The sequence below is a fragment of the Rhinichthys klamathensis genome, unplaced genomic scaffold (genome assembly GCF_029890125.1).
Source record: "Rhinichthys klamathensis goyatoka isolate OS25496 unplaced genomic scaffold, OSU_Roscu_1.1 h1tg000613l_1, whole genome shotgun sequence".
Taxonomy (NCBI): domain Eukaryota; kingdom Metazoa; phylum Chordata; class Actinopteri; order Cypriniformes; family Leuciscidae; genus Rhinichthys; species Rhinichthys klamathensis.
This window is the reverse complement of record NW_026607066.1, coordinates 48,301-64,433: the sequence shown is the minus strand read 5'-3', so window position 1 is coordinate 64,433 and position 16,133 is coordinate 48,301. Positions and strand designations below refer to the sequence as shown.

The following is a 16,133-nucleotide window of genomic DNA, read 5'->3' as shown; positions in this document are numbered from 1 at the left end:
TATATATATATATATATATATATATATACACTCACCGGCCACTTTATTAGGTACCCCATGCTAGTAACGGGTTGGACCCCCTTTTGCCTTCAGAACTGCCTCAATTCTTCGTGGCATAGATTCAACAAGGTGCTGGAAGCATTCCTCAGGGAGTTTGGTCCATATTGACATGATGGCATCACACAGTTGCCGCAGATTTGTCGGCTGCACATCCATGATGCGAATCTCCCGTTCCACCACATCCCAAAGATGCTCTATTGGGTTGAGATCTGGTGACTTTGGAGGCCATTTTAGTACAGTGAACTCATTGTCATGTTCAAGAAACCAATTTGAAATGATTAGAGCTTTGTGACATGGTGGAAGTAGCCATCAGAGGATGGGTACATGGTGGCCATAAAGGGATGGACATGGTCAGAAACAATGCTCAGGTAGGCCGTGGCATTTAAACGATGCCCAATTGGCACTAAGGGGCCTAAAGTGTGCCAGGAAAACATCCCCCACACCATTACACCACCACCACCAGCCTGCACAGTGGTAACAAGGCATGATGGTTCCATGTTCTCATTCTGTTTACGCCAAATTCTGACTCTAACATCTGAATGTCTCAACAGAAATCGAGACTCATCAGACCAGGCAACATTTTTCCAGTCTTCAACTGTAAAATTTTGGTGAGCTCTTGCAAATTGTAGCCTCTTTTTCCTATTTGTAGTGGAGATGAGTGGTACCCGGTGGAGTCTTCTGCTGTTGTAGCCCATCCGCCTCAAGGTTGTGCGTGTTGTGGCTTCACAAATGCTTTGCTGCATACCTCGGTTGTAACGAGTGGTTATTTCAGTCACTGTTGCCCTTCTATCAGCTCGAACCAGTCTGGCCATTCTCCTCTGACCTCTGGCATCAACAAGGCATTTCCGCCCACAGAACTGCCGCTCACTGGATGTTTTTTATTTTTCGGACCATTCTCTGTAAACCCTAGAGATGGTTGTGCGTGAAAATCCCAGTAGATTAGCAGTTTCTGAAATACTCAGACCAGCCCTTCTGGCACCAACAATCATGCCACGTTCAAAGTCACTCAAATCAACTTTCTTCCCCATACTGATGCTCGGTTTGAACTGCAGGAGATTGTCTTGACCATGTCTACATGCCTAAATGCACTGAGTTGCCGCCATGTGATTGGCTGCTTAGAAATTAAGTGTTAACGAGCAGTTGGACAGGTGTACCTAATAAAGTGGCCGGTGAGTGTATATATATATACATATATTCAACTGCAATGGTTGTAGGTGAGATTTTTGCAAAAAAGTCTTACTTTCTGCTAACCTAAAAAAAAATATGGCTGGTAAATCCTTCCACCCTGATAAATCACTGTGTTTACAGGGTTTATCAATGTATACACATAAAATTATCTTGTAGTATCCAAGACCTCTGTGGTCACTAAATACATATGCCATGTCTCTCAATTCTGGCAATGTATATACATCACAGAGATGTTAAAAACAATCCTAAGCCAGTATATTGCTACCAGTCAGTATGCAGGTCATCTGATTTGCTCTTGGATCATACTGGCTTGTGCTTCAACCAGTAAAATAGTTTCACGAATGCAACCTTATTAGTTGATTTTTAAGGCAAGTGCCAGTATTACCATTGCTCATACTTAGGGTGCTACAGACTTGAAATACAAAGGTCCCATAGAAAGGCTCCTAAATTAGATCTGTGCTGGTGATGTCACTACCTGTGTCTTGGCAGCCAATTGCAAATGCACCAACATGCACATATCACATACATTGAAAGACACACACACACACTCAGGGTGGGGGGTTAGCAAACCTTTATCAGTGTTGTTTCAGTAACTGAGACTTCCTGCCTTTGACAACCTTGTCTTGAAAAAGTGAGCCTGTGAGTGACGCAATACCTACGCACCAGGCCTTTGTTTTGGGTATCTTCTCGTGAGCCTCGCCACTTATAAACATAAAAACACATCAGTTCTGGTAATAAGCCCCAAATAACTTTTCAAGGTTAGTGAATTTACTTAACTTCCTCCCTCACTTTTTGAGAATTTCTCAGTTTAAGACATTATTGTTAAGTATCAAAGTGGTTATAAAGGGATAGTTCACATAAATATTTAAATTCTTAAATTCGTCAACATTACCCTCATTTCGTTCCATAAATCATACATATTTAATTCATACAGACTGTAAATCATACAGTTTTTATTTTTGCTGAAATATATTTTGATGAATGTTTTAACTGTTTTTGTACATACAATGAATGTCAATGGAGTCCAAAACAACATTGGAACCTTTTGACTTGAATTGTATGGATAAAAAAACGAAAGAATTTATGTTTTTCCTTTATACGGTTTTCATTAAGACATTAGCTGTTGTTGCTTCCTATATCTCAGTGTAAAAGACTTCAGTGACGTCTAGTTTTACTGTTTGCCTGTATGCATGGGCTCTTTACACTGTACTTAATATTGCTCTGTGATGTACTGTTTCCAATTCATGTTATCATTTGTTTTCATTAGCTCTCCCTTTCTGACAGCCAAAGTGTCTTTCTAACCTGGTTCTCTAGGGCTTGCAGATTTGTGCATGGCTTGCAGAGTCAGTGAGAGTGATGGAATTAGCCAGAAAAAAACCTATTGTTTTAAATATTGTCCTCTAGACTGTTACCTCATAACCAGATTTAGCGCTTATGTTTTCATGATTAATACAATATGTATCCTAATTATCAAGTCAAGGCTGGGCTGAAGGAGCAATTTAACACAATCCAGCAGGAACCAAAGTTCTTCATACACCGCACCTCATGTAAATTACTATACTTCATATTCACCATTTTAATTGCCTCATTTGAATAAAATAAGCCATAGTCAATAGAATCGCTGTCCTATTAACGACTAAAGAATGCTAATCATATACATGCCTGTGTGTCTTGTATGCATATGGTGTATTGCATTACAGTAGAACTGTAATTATAGTTCCCCTATTCTTACATAATGCCATAGATTTGCATTGAGCAGCATAAGCGGGATGGATTTTGAATGGAGCCGAATGAATAGGCCCATCAGAGCAAGTGCTGCAGTAGTATTTCATGTCTAGCTTTCACTTGGGAGAACGTTTAGTTTGATATTGATGTGCTATAAATATTTATACTGCATTTAACAATTAGTGGGGTACGTGGAAAAGATAAAGATGTCATTAATCACTCTCTCTGTTCTGAATGTTAATGAGTTTGAGGATCTGAGTCACCTTGATTTTCTGTCCACTATATGACATCATTAAATCAGTGTTTGGCTGCTGTCAACGGCGACTTTGAGGGTGTTACCTTCCCCGCTGTTGCATGGGGATTTGTGCAGTTTAGGCTCAGCATACATCTCTTAAAGTTGCGGGAAAGTACTTTTTGGTCCTATAGATGAAGAGGCTGAGGAAACAAAGCAAAATAGCACAAATAAAGCAAATGCATTCCATCTGTAAACGAAAGCTGACATATGAGATCTCTATAATATGTCATTTGTTTCTATTTAAAAGCAGTAAGATCAAATGGAGACTTTTGCTTGAGTCTCCTCCTTCTTAAATTTTTCTCCTGAGAAAAATAGCTGTGGTATCTGTCAGGAGGAGTTATAAAACAATGAAGCCCACGAGATAGGAGTAGCAAACTTCACCCACATTACGTCATTACATAACACTTGTTATAGTATTCAACAATCAATTCTTCTCATGAACACAACAACAGCTTAATAAATGTACAGTATATATATAAAATACGTGTATACTTTATGTATAATTTTTTTTATTTTCTTTATTCAGCATCCCTGCTAAAAAAAGTATTCATTTATTTCTAATAAAAAATATTACTAACCATAAACTTGTGAACTGTAGTGTATAGATGTTGAAGGGTTCATTTGAGTTCATTTTAAAATAATTGTAAAATAATTTAAAAATACATTTACATTTGTTTTCATTAATATTCTACAGAAAATGCTAACTTTATGATCTGTTATAATCCCTCTTTAAAAGCCATTGAAAGTGGAGATTTCAACATGAATTCAAACATTTCTCATCATATTCTTTCAAGACCAAATTATCTGTCCTATGTTGTCCAAATTCATCTTAGAGCTACATACACCTACTTTGTCAGTGGTTGTCATGTTTATTTATTTTTTATTTCTCATTACAAATTTTAGGAGAAACATCTGAGACAAAGTTGAAAGAGCGACACCTGAGTAAAAATATTTTCTTGGGTTGCTTATCCTGTCATTTGTTTCTCCCTTTTTATGTATATATACTTTTTTCTCTCTCACTTTGGTTTGTGTACTCTGAAAGTGAAAGCGTCCTCTATCAGAACGCTACAGGACAGAACATGTGGCCTATTGTTCCATTGTTTGATATTGAATAACACCAAAATATAAAGAAATTCCAAAACCTGTCCCTAATGGGAAGTTATGCTCTTAATTGTAGTGCAGGTTTCTAGGCATGTGAATAGGCATGAGATTGAGAAATTGCAGCTTGCTTAATTTTTTCTGAAATGAAAAGCATGCAGAAGCATAAACAATTACAATAAGACAAGTATCTCCCACCAGCCAATTCATTCCTGTGTCATTATGCATCAGACACTAGCTGAACTGTGAGAAAGCAATAAAAGTGTAATGAGTCTTATGAAGGCAACTGTAAAACAGAGCAATTTCATTACAATGAACATTTGGAAAGTTGTCAGGGAGTTTCAGCTATTGAGATGCTATCGGAGGAAACCAGTTTCATAGCACCTAGGAGTACTGTATAACAGCACTGAGTTATTTATGAGAGCATTGACAAATGCCGACGCGGCTGTGATCGATATACATTGATTCATTTGTGAAGCTCAGAAAGGAATTTTGTATCACCTCCCAGCATGACCGCTTACACGTTTGTGTGCACATTCATGACGGATTTTGTTTTATGTCATCACTTTCCTCATAACGGACACACATTCCCTCATGGCTTTGCCTGTGAAGACATTTCAGAGCAGATTTTACCCCTTCCTGGTGATTCATAAGGTACATGACATGTGTATGTATAATGGGACAAGTAAATAAATCCTCTATGGATCCTGAGCCATCAGGCTAGTGGACCCGAACAGGCCAGCTTATGACCGCTCAATTTAACTGTCTGTTATGGCCAAAACAAATATTCAGCAGAAACTAATAACATGTTCCCCTGACGAGTGGTATGTGGGCAAAGATTGTGTCAAAGCTGGAGGCTCGTGCGCAGGCTGCTTGGAGCTCAATCCAGTAGCTTAAGCCTTTGATGCTCATCCTGAGGGATAAATGTGGTCAGAGTTCAATTCAGAGGCAGGAGAGGACAAGTACAGATTATTTGATGTATTTGCACGGAAGCCTATGGGAGTTGGTATAGTTGTCACGAGCACGCCAGTCTCTACCTCGCCTTCACAGTCAACAGAGTACTAACCACGCACACCTGCCACTCATCAGCCCTCATGACCAGTACTAAAGCACACGTACACACACCATCAAATGTTGTCCTGGAAACTTACCTGGAAATACTACCTTAAGCTTTTGTGATCTTCTGCAACGCTATTACCTTGCTCTAAGTCGATTCAAAGTCATCTCTCAGTCATCCAAGTCATCTCCTCTTCTCGTCTGTTGTGTGTGTGTGTGTGTATGTGTGTGTGTGTGTGTGTGTGTGCCTGGCAACTCTTTAAGGGTGTTTCCACACTGGCAGTTTAGTTTGGAACAGGGCATGGTTCGCATAAAAAATCGCTAATGTGAACGTGGTCATGCGGACCCGGGTGCGCACTGGGGTACCGAACCCGATACTACCTGGAGGAGGTGGTCTGAGTTAGGTTGCACTCGTACCGTGCCGCTGTTCGCGTGAATGTGAAAGCAACACGAACTCGGGTGCGCACTTGTTCAGGAAGTAAAGTAACCTGCGCATTCATTTTAGCTGATTATGATGTATTTAGTTAAATAAAACACATGTAAGGGATGATAATGCTGATGATTTACCTTGGATACGAGCGAGAGTGAGCCTGCAGTGTATTTGTGCATAGCGCGTGGAATCAGGGCAACAAATGAATGGAAATCCACTATCTCCTCAAAAGAGTCCATTTGCAAGCACCAGAAAGCCACCTTATGCGACACACACACACACACACACACACACACACACACAGTAAACCTGTGCTGTTCACTCAGCTGCGCATAATAGCACTGAATTAATAAAAAACACAATATGTTGACCCGCGTTGTTTTCTATCATGCGCCGTGCACGTTTGCGATGAACGCAAACGCACCGGGGTTCGATAGAATCAAGTTTAGTGTGAAACCAGACCAGCGCTCGCGCTCGGACCACAGCAAACGAGCCCAGTGTGAAAGCACCCTAAGACAAAACCTGGTATCATCAGTCTCCATTGTTGCTAATTAACCATCTCTTCAGTTCTTACCTGCATTGGATTTTGTTCCTGCTGATTCTTACAATAAACATCCCATTTGTTCTTCTTAAATATCTGTCATCATCTTTGTGTCTGAGGCTAATCCAGACAGAAGTTCTCTGCATTTTGTTTCAACTTTTTCTTTTGCCACTGTTATCCATACAGACAGTGTTTTTTTCTGGGAAATTGTCCTGTGGAATGCATTTAATTGACCAATTATGTCACTAGTACACTTTTATTGGCAGCCAAAACATTTTAGATTTATTAAAAGATTTTTAATAATTGTTTTGAAATATTTGATATTTGATTCCTCACACCAACTGACTTTTTCTACAGGACTTCAGGGGAGCAGTGGAGTCAGCAGTAGGAAATGATGAGGAACCTCTGTTAGAAAATGTGAAGCTGGACGAGATCATGAGCACTCTTCCTCAGGCCTACCATCTGCACAATGAGATCCTCAATGAGCTGGAGACCCGCATTAAACAGTGGTGAGAACACTCAAGCACTTTACACTGATGCACACTATACTAATGCACATCAACATAGACGAAATGTACACATGCTTATGCACATATTTTATAGCATGGCATTCCATAAAAATTCCATACATAACATGTGCATCATTTACAAGGTGCTAATGCATGCACTCTCCACATATGATGTTTTATAAACAAGGTTCGGGAGGAGCACGTTCAAATAAATCATTCCAATCAACTCGTCACTAAACTATTACATGTCTACCCTATCAGCACGAGAGGAAGCATATATAAATATCCACTGTCAACTCACCTAACATTCCTTGACAGTTTCAGCATCCCTCCACCACCCCGACTCCTCACTCCTGGCTCATTCTTCCACAGTCAGGAACGGGGGAGTACTATGGGTTCGGGCCGCATACCGAGCCCGGAGCCCTCTCCTCGGACAGCACGCCAAATATGCATTTATTCTATCTGACTTATTTGTAAGTGTGAACTCGTGAACTACTGTATGCATCTCCCACCTGAGCCACATGCTAATAAAGACGAGCTCAGCGGGGTTCCTCAGAGGAGGCACTGCCTCAAAACGTGTGTAAATTGTCACTGCCTTTATATATTATTTTGGAATAAATATAAAAATGCATAATTTTAAGATTTGTACTTGGTTTTAATAAATAGAACATTAATTACATTGTTAATGTAAAAATACAAAATAGAATTGTATTTGCTTTTTTTATGTTATATAAAGTAGTGTTTATTTAACCAGGAAAATGTGATACATGAAGTGTAACTAGTCCTAAATTTACATTTGATCTGTTAAAAAAAACTGTGAGTACTCATTTCAGAACACCACTGCACGCCACTAGACAAGCTGATGTGTTCTTGCTTGCTTACACAGATAGATCTCTTATTTTTTTCATAGCAGTACATGTGTTGTTGCAGTAGCACAATCCATTATAATGCCATCATGAATGTCCTTGGATGCCCTCTGAAAAGTTCTCGTTGTTTCCCATTCATCTTCAGGGAGGACAGCCCGTCAGTGGTTGATGTCATATTAACGCGCCGGGCTGAGTTTTCATCCTTTGCGACCTACATCTCAGACTATGACCGCAGCATGTCACTGCTGGAGGAGAGCTGTAGACAGAGTAAAGCTTTTGAGGATGTGGTAAAACAGTTTGAGGTGAGTTCTGAGATGAAAATGTTGGAATTTTGTGTGTTTGTTTGGGAATTAATCACAATTTGATGATTCCTTTGTCACAGTATGTTTCAGTTTATCTTTCAGTTGAAAAGACTGGGTGGGATGATGTTATGCCAAATTTATTTGTTGTAAAGTTATATAAAAAAAAAAGAAAAGATTTTTTCTTTTTGAAACTAGAAATTATTTTAAAGGGGTCATGGCATGTTTTTTTTTTTGCACAAAAAATAAATAAATAATATATATGCAGGAAAATTATTTTCCATCCTTATTCTGACCCTCTGCCTGAATTGATCCGTTTTTAAGGGGCGGCTCCTTTAAGGCTTGTCAGTAAAAGGCCACTGTTATGATCGACTAATGTCGTTGCATAGGAAACAGTATCAACAAGTGTTTTGAAAACATTATCCATATAAAACCGTCATTTACAGACAAAGCATGGTTTGTGATGCAGCTGCTGTAATATCAGTTCGCTGCTTCATCTTTTTACAAAATGTTCTTTGCAAACTCTTCTTTGTGCCTCGTTTACAAAACAAAATTATCCGAAGCAAACATATAATCCTCTGACGTGATCCAGGAATCCATTTATAAAAACTGTATTCCATTACAATTGTGGTGTCGATCGTGGTAATAAGAACCTGCCAGAGATGCTTTACTAAAATAAAATAAAACATTTGATGTATTTTTTCTTCTTCAGTATTGGTGGTGCTAGATTGTGTTTCAGATTCACTGTCTGATTGATTTTTGAGCACTTGTATGCATACATTTCTTTAGTTTATTTATTTGAAATTTAATTTAATTATATAATATTTGTCGACATTATATATATATATATATATATATATATTGTATTTATATACAAACAAATGTATTAACAATATAAATATAAACATAAATATGTGTTATTATCCCTTAATAATGTTTTTATTAAGTAATGCGATCAATTGCAAATTACTTTTTGATGGAAATAGTTGAGAATCACAAAATCTAGTAGCATCGACTGCTGCAGTTTTGGTACCTGGAGTGTATTAAGGACACAATCAGTTCACTGTACCAGCGATATTCATGACAGAGTGAATCATTTAATTGGTGGAGTCACTGACCACACATTTCTATGGTGATCGGGATCACCAACGACAGGAAGCCAGCTGTCCTCACTCATTAATATGCATGAGCATCTGTATTCAGAGAAGCCTCCTTGGGTGGTAGACTCAAAATTGGACCCTCAATGTATAGCAGGGAGAGATCAGGAAAGGGAGAAAGAAGGGCGGATTTAGCCGAATGTCCTTTAAATGTGTGCGTTGTCATCAGCTGCTCTCATTGAAAAGTGGGTCGATTTTTTTCTTATACTCATTAATTGAGTTTGCTCATACGTTTGTGAAATGAGTTAAAGGAGGTCTGTTTTATATTTTTTAGATCAAGGATTGCATCTTTAATAATGTGTGACAGCCTGCCATGGGTCGGTTTTCTCATGTGGCTTCACAATCAATAGCAGAGGCTTATGATCCAAATAACCCCAGAGTAATGAAATGAGATTAAGATGTAATTTTTGCTTATAACAGCACATATTATTCTTTTCAACACAATGTAATTCATTTCTGGGTGTAAAATGTGCTCACTCAGTCCTCTGTGAGTCCTGGTCAAACGCTTATAGGCTTTGACTGGGTGATGTATGTACTGAGCATCACTGGCTGCCTCTGGTCACTCCGCACTAATGAAACCAATAGAGCTGACTCTCAGTGTTGAACCACTGCACAAACACACAAGTGAACAACAAGATAGGCTTTTTCTTACATTTCTCTTAACCTGCCAACCATTATTCTAGCCACTGCTGACTTGTTTTATTCACCAATCTGTGCCGTGATGCTTCTCTCGGCTCATTTAATGGGAGAAGATGCAGTTGTTTTATTGATTGGGACCTGAAGGTGTACAAATCAGGAGTTTAAACGCCTGCTTGACTTTATCAGTAGCCTATATACCACCATTGTCAGCACATATTTCACCAAAAAAGAAAGAAAGAAATTAAATTATTCTTTAAAAAAAAAAGATGCCTGATTTAAGGCCTGTTCACACCAAGGATGATAACTATAAAGATAACTTAAAAATGCTGAAATTTGCCTTGATCTTTTGACACACGAGGTCTTTTACCATTAAAACTACCTCCAAGTTTTATAGCTTAAAACGTCTTCCTTATTATAAACGACATGACTGACATTTGCCTGCACTGGATATGAGAGTCACATCAAAAGCAAGTACCCATTATAATCACTGATGCTGTCTACACTGGATGGATACAGTATACAGATGCTCATTCAGTGTCTAAATTTTGTGTTAGGGGAGTCTGTCGACAACAGGACAAATGTAAGAGTGAAAGAACATTCGCTTTGACACATCCAGTCTTAACAGCTCGTTTGCGTCTTGTACAGATTTCAGAAGGATCTCAGCGTCGAAAACAAGTGGATGATTTATTGTAATGCATAGTGTAATGGATAGTTTGCAAATAACATTTTGTAGAAAGAGGATGCAGCCAACTGATATTACAGCAGCTGCATCACAAACCATGCTTTGTCTGTAAATTACAGTTATATTTAACATTATGAGTGAACCTCAAGGAATATATTAAAACAATGCAAAATATCCACATCATGACCCCTTTAGAATAGTTTAAAAAATAAAAAAATCCTTTTCATTTCTTGCCGTGTGACCTGGACATGCTTTTGTGAGATTCAACCAGGTATATAAATGTATCTATTATATTTATCTTGCACTGTAGAATTTACCACATTGGTTTCACTTGGCATTGACATTTTTGTATTAGCAGCATTCAAGCTTTTTGATAAAGGATAGTGGATGCATTGAAGATAGAGGTTGTATTAGGAATTCTCTTCTCTGGATCCGAGCTTGTGTAATCTTATTTTGTGCGTGCGTCTGTGTGCTGGGTTGATGACAGAGATGAAGTATCAACACTAGCTGATCTGATCACCGCTGTGGTCTGATAGGATTAAACCCTGTTCAGCTACACTGTTTACGAGGGGTTTTCACCACAAACGTGTGTGTGTGTGTGTGTTTATAAGTATCTGGGGGGGTGTGTGCAGAATGTGTAAGAAGGAAGGAGACGAAGGTAGGGTTCTCTGAAAGAAAGAGAGAGAGAGAGAGAGAGAGAGAGAGAGAGGGGAGATTGTTTTGCAAGCTTCATGTTTATATTCAACATTCTACAGCATTTTCATACCATGTCCTTTTAGCCCTTCAGTTTAAAATAAATGATCTGCAGAAGGTGTGACTTAATTGAAGGAGTGTAAACTCAGATAGATTCAGATTTATCTATTCATCTATCCATCATCCATCCATCCTTCCATCCATCCATTGTCATCCATCCATCCATCGTCATCTATCTATCTGTCATCTTCAATACTACACTATACTATACTATACTATACTATACTATACTATTATACTATACTATTCTATACTATACTATACTATACTATACTATACTATACTATACTATACTATACTATACTATACTATACTATACTACTATACTATACTACCAGTCAAAAGTTTGGAATAATTAGGATTTTTAGAAGTCTCATATGCTCATCAAGACTGCATTTTCTTGATAAAAATTACAGCAAAAACAGTGATATTGCAAAGTATTATTACAATTTAAAAGAAAAGTGTTCTATTTCAATATATTTTAAGATGTACACTTTATTCTTGTGATAGTAAAGTTACATTTTCAGCAGCCTTTATTACAGTCTTCAGTGTCACATAATCTTTCAGAAATTATTGAAATATATTGATCTGTGCTCAATTATTATCAATACTCAATTATTTATAATGGAATAATGTTGAAAACAGTTTTTGCCACTTAATGTATACTGTATATATAGTATATATATATATATTTTTTTATTATTATTACTTTTATTGCAGAAATACATACAGAAATTTTACAAAATACACATATCGACCAAAAAACAACAACACAGATAAACAACAATATAAGAATAGACAAGAAGAAAAAAAGAAAGAAAAAAGGTAAAGAAAGAAAAGAAAAGAAAAGAAAGACCTTTTAATTTTAATTGTAATTAACATCTTTTACCCTTTCTCTCCTCACCCCACTCCCCTCTCCTCCCAATCCTCCAAAAAATAACAATGATAATCAAGTAATACGATTTTATGATTAATATGGCTATCTGTGCACATCCCCGGGTGAAGGACGGTGCGCCTGCCACAGAACTTAATATTTTTGTCGAAACCATGATACATTTAGTTCATTATACTTTGATGAATAGAAGATTCAAAAGAACAGCATTTATTGAAATAGAAATCTTTTGTAACATTATAAATATCTTTACCGTCACTTTTGATCAATTTTATGTGTAAAGCTTTCCTGCTCTTCCTGTCATCACAGGAACATATAACATTTTAAAATAAACTAGAAATCAGTTCTTTTAACTGGTCATAGTATTTCACAATATTACTGTTTTGACTGTATTTTTGATCAAATAAATGCAGCCTTGATGAGCATAAGAGACTTCTTTCAACAACATTAAATCGTTCCAAACTTTTGACTGGTAGTATATATTTATATAGGATTTTTGGAAGATGCATTCAAAATCCACTTGACTCAAACTCCATATGAACATATAGCCACTATTTGCAAGCATGGTATTTCTGTGTGCATGTATCACTATTACACAGTGTTGCTCTTAAATTGTACAGGTGGAAAGGACAAGATAAAGACAGAACAAGACACTGACACACATGCACACTCATCTGGCAATTTGGGCAATGAGGTGGAAAAAAGCTAATTAGCCAAGCAGTCTTCTTAAACAACCCTCAATTAAATCAGCTGTCCACACAGGCGCTGCTTCAGCCGGACCAGTGCCTGATTTGTGTAGGCTGTCTGTTCTCTGGCACAAGCCACTGTTCCCTCTCTTGGCTGTATCCCAACTCGACTGGGGAGCTAACGCTAAATATCTACCCTTGCACACATACACAAAGACTGGCCACTTCTTCAGCACAAATGTCAATTGGATTGCAGTTTGGTGCAAGTATTCAGTGTGAGGCTGTTCATTAGGTCTACTGCCTTTAACAATGGAGCCATGTTGTGCTTAAACACAGGAATCTGACAGGCTTTATGGTCAGGATGAGGCTCACTGCAGTGAAGAAACGATACATAGAGGAAGTAATTAGATAATGGAAGACAGGTGCAATGATATTTCGAATTGAAGAGTGAAAGGCTACATTCACACAAAAACCTTAAAGTGTCTAATGTAGACTTTCTGCTCTAATCCTTTTAAATGTGGTTCCAAAAAATCACTCCTCAGCAGAACATCATCAACACCTTTCATAATCTTTTAATATGATGGCATATTATCATATTATAAGTCTGTGCATTAGCATTACATTTGTAACTATTACTATATATATATATATATATATATATAATACATCAATATATCTGCTAATATAGATTTAGTGCATCAGTATTTAAAAAAAATCAGTATAATATACTTCATAATAGTGCAATTTACTGAATATTTTGAATATAATTAATATTCTATAAAATAAGACATTTAATTTAATAACTGAATACTTTAATATTAAATATTTTATTTATATTTTATTTTATCATTTACTCAATGTAATAGTTTATAAAATATTAAATTGAATAGAATTTTCCATAATTTAGCTTTTATTCACCCCAATTATTTAATTTAATTGTATTATTTAATTTAATTGTATCATTTAATTAAATTTTAAATATATTATAATAATAATATGTTGTCACCATTGTTGTATTGTATAAAGTGCAATATAAATAAATGTGATTTGACTTAAAACATTTCAGTTCAATTTAATATCTTATAAAATATTATATTGAATTAAAATGTTGCGCTCTGTTCACCCTTAGTATATTATATGAAATTAGAAGTTTTTCCATTATCATTAACTTTTTAATTTGTATTAGTAATGCATATTTAATACACCAATGTAACTTTTATCAGTATGTATTTTAAACAAATCACTTTACAGTGGTTACATTACATTAAATATTTTATAAAATATGTTTTATTTAATATCGGAATATTTTAATTTTGAATGTTTTATTCCATTAATTTCAATTCAATATTTTATGAAATATTAAACTGAATTAAAATTTTGGCATAATTTCAAGTTAGATTGGTGTATATCTAGTATTTTAGATGTAGTACATCATTTGAATTTAACAGTCACATTCTGTGTGATTTTTGATGTTCACGTTATCATCCAAATAACAGATCTGTGTTACATGTAATACAAAAACTGCAGTGTGAAGAGAAATAAGGAAAGTAATGATAGAACAGGTGAATTGTGATGATGATGAAGGTTACAATACAGGTAGAGACAGGGAAACTGAGAGAGCTGGTGTGAAAGAGATAATAGTGTCTATCAGAGGTGTTGTGGGAATGATGTTGTGGCAGGTGTGCAAACTGGACAGTCTCTGTCTGTTCCTTTATCTTGAAGCCACTACTCCCTCTGTTCATACTCCTCACACAAGGTCGTTTACGGCATTTCTGTTCCCCTTTTCTCGTGAAAGATCTCAAGCATTGTCCCATGTCTCTGGGTGTCCAGAAGTCTTAAGTTATTTGCCCTTTTCTACCCTCTACTGACCTCTCATGTCCCCTAAGGCTCCTCAGAGCTCGCATGAACAATGACGTGTCAAAGTCAATTAGGCCTTGATTGATTTCTTCTCACCGCGTGTTTGACTGATTCACTTGTTCACTTTTTCTCCCAGTGATTGATATAATTGGGTTGGAATTGGATGGAATGAGGCGTACTCAGGTTTTTGTGTAAGGGGAAAGGGAAGGTCAATGAATAACCTTGAAACGGGCTTTTCTAAGTGGGGCCATTGTGATCTATAATACTGTATCTTGTGGACGAAGAGAGAGCAAAGGTGACATACAGTACCTCTCGTTTGTGTATGATTGTGCGTGTTTGAGTTTGTGATTGTGGTTTTGGGTTGGAACAGTGTCGTGTTTATAGATCTTTTTGTGTCTGTTTATTTAACAAAGCAAATGAAATTACCGTAATTATGAGTTTCTGGCTAGTAAAAATGGTTCACATCTTCATTAAACTCGTGAATTTCTCTTACTTTACATCATGTAAAAACAACTAAAATGGCAGCTAAAATAGATCATGTAAACAACTAAAAGGTAACTTGAACAGTTTAAAGAGTGTACTATAAAAATAGTTATTTTGTAATTCCTGTGTTACATGAACGCAGCATTAGTGTATGATATTGCTAATCATAATGTTTTGTGTATATTTTATGTCCTCCTTTTGTGTGCCTTCAGTTATAATATGTTTTCACACATTGTATATTGTGTTTCATGTGGCATTTCTCATTTGCATGTGTTTTTGTGTCTTCCAGACGGAGAATCCAGAAGGTGTTCGTGTTCCTCTCAAACACCAGCTGATGCGGGTCATTGTGCGTGTGCTCCAGTACCGCATGCTGCTCACAGGTGAACACCTGTGATTCAAATATTTAGTCCTGATGATATTTTTTGTGCAGTTAATACTTTAACACATTCAGTCCCTTTTCAGAGACTTTTTTTATTTTATTAAAACAAAGCGGAAATAAAATATAAATATTAGATTAAGTATTTACAGAGCCCTGCACATAACATACGGATATATATATATATATATATACACTCACCGGCCACTTTATTAGGTACCCCATGCTAGTAACGGGTTGGACCCCCTTTTGCCTTCAGAACTGCCTCAATTCTTCGTGGCATAGATTCAACAAGGTGCTGGAAGCATTCCTCAGGGAGTTTGGTCCATATTGACATGATGGCATCACACAGTTGCCGCAGATTTGTCGGCTGCACATCCATGATGCGAATCTCCCGTTCCACCACATCCCAAAGATGCTCTATTGGGTTGAGATCTGGTGACTGTGGAGGCCATTTTAGTACAGTGAACTCATTGTCATGTTCAAGAAACCAATTTGAAATGATTAGAGCTTTGTGACATGGTGGAAGTAGCCATCAGAG

The 16,133-nt window shown here is 36.9% G+C and overlaps 1 protein-coding gene across 2 annotated transcripts in view; it reads left to right on the top strand.

The window, feature by feature from the left end:
- fgd5a (FYVE, RhoGEF and PH domain containing 5a) overlaps positions 1-16,133 on the top strand; it is a 48,551-nt gene that overhangs the window by 14,051 nt on the left and 18,367 nt on the right. For both annotated transcript variants that reach the window (XM_056240781.1, XM_056240780.1), the window contains exons 6-8: positions 6,751-6,902; positions 7,914-8,070; positions 15,506-15,596. In XM_056240781.1, coding sequence (XP_056096756.1) covers positions 6,751-6,902; positions 7,914-8,070; positions 15,506-15,596 — 400 coding nt within the window. The remainder of the gene's footprint in view (positions 1-6,750; positions 6,903-7,913; positions 8,071-15,505; positions 15,597-16,133) is intronic.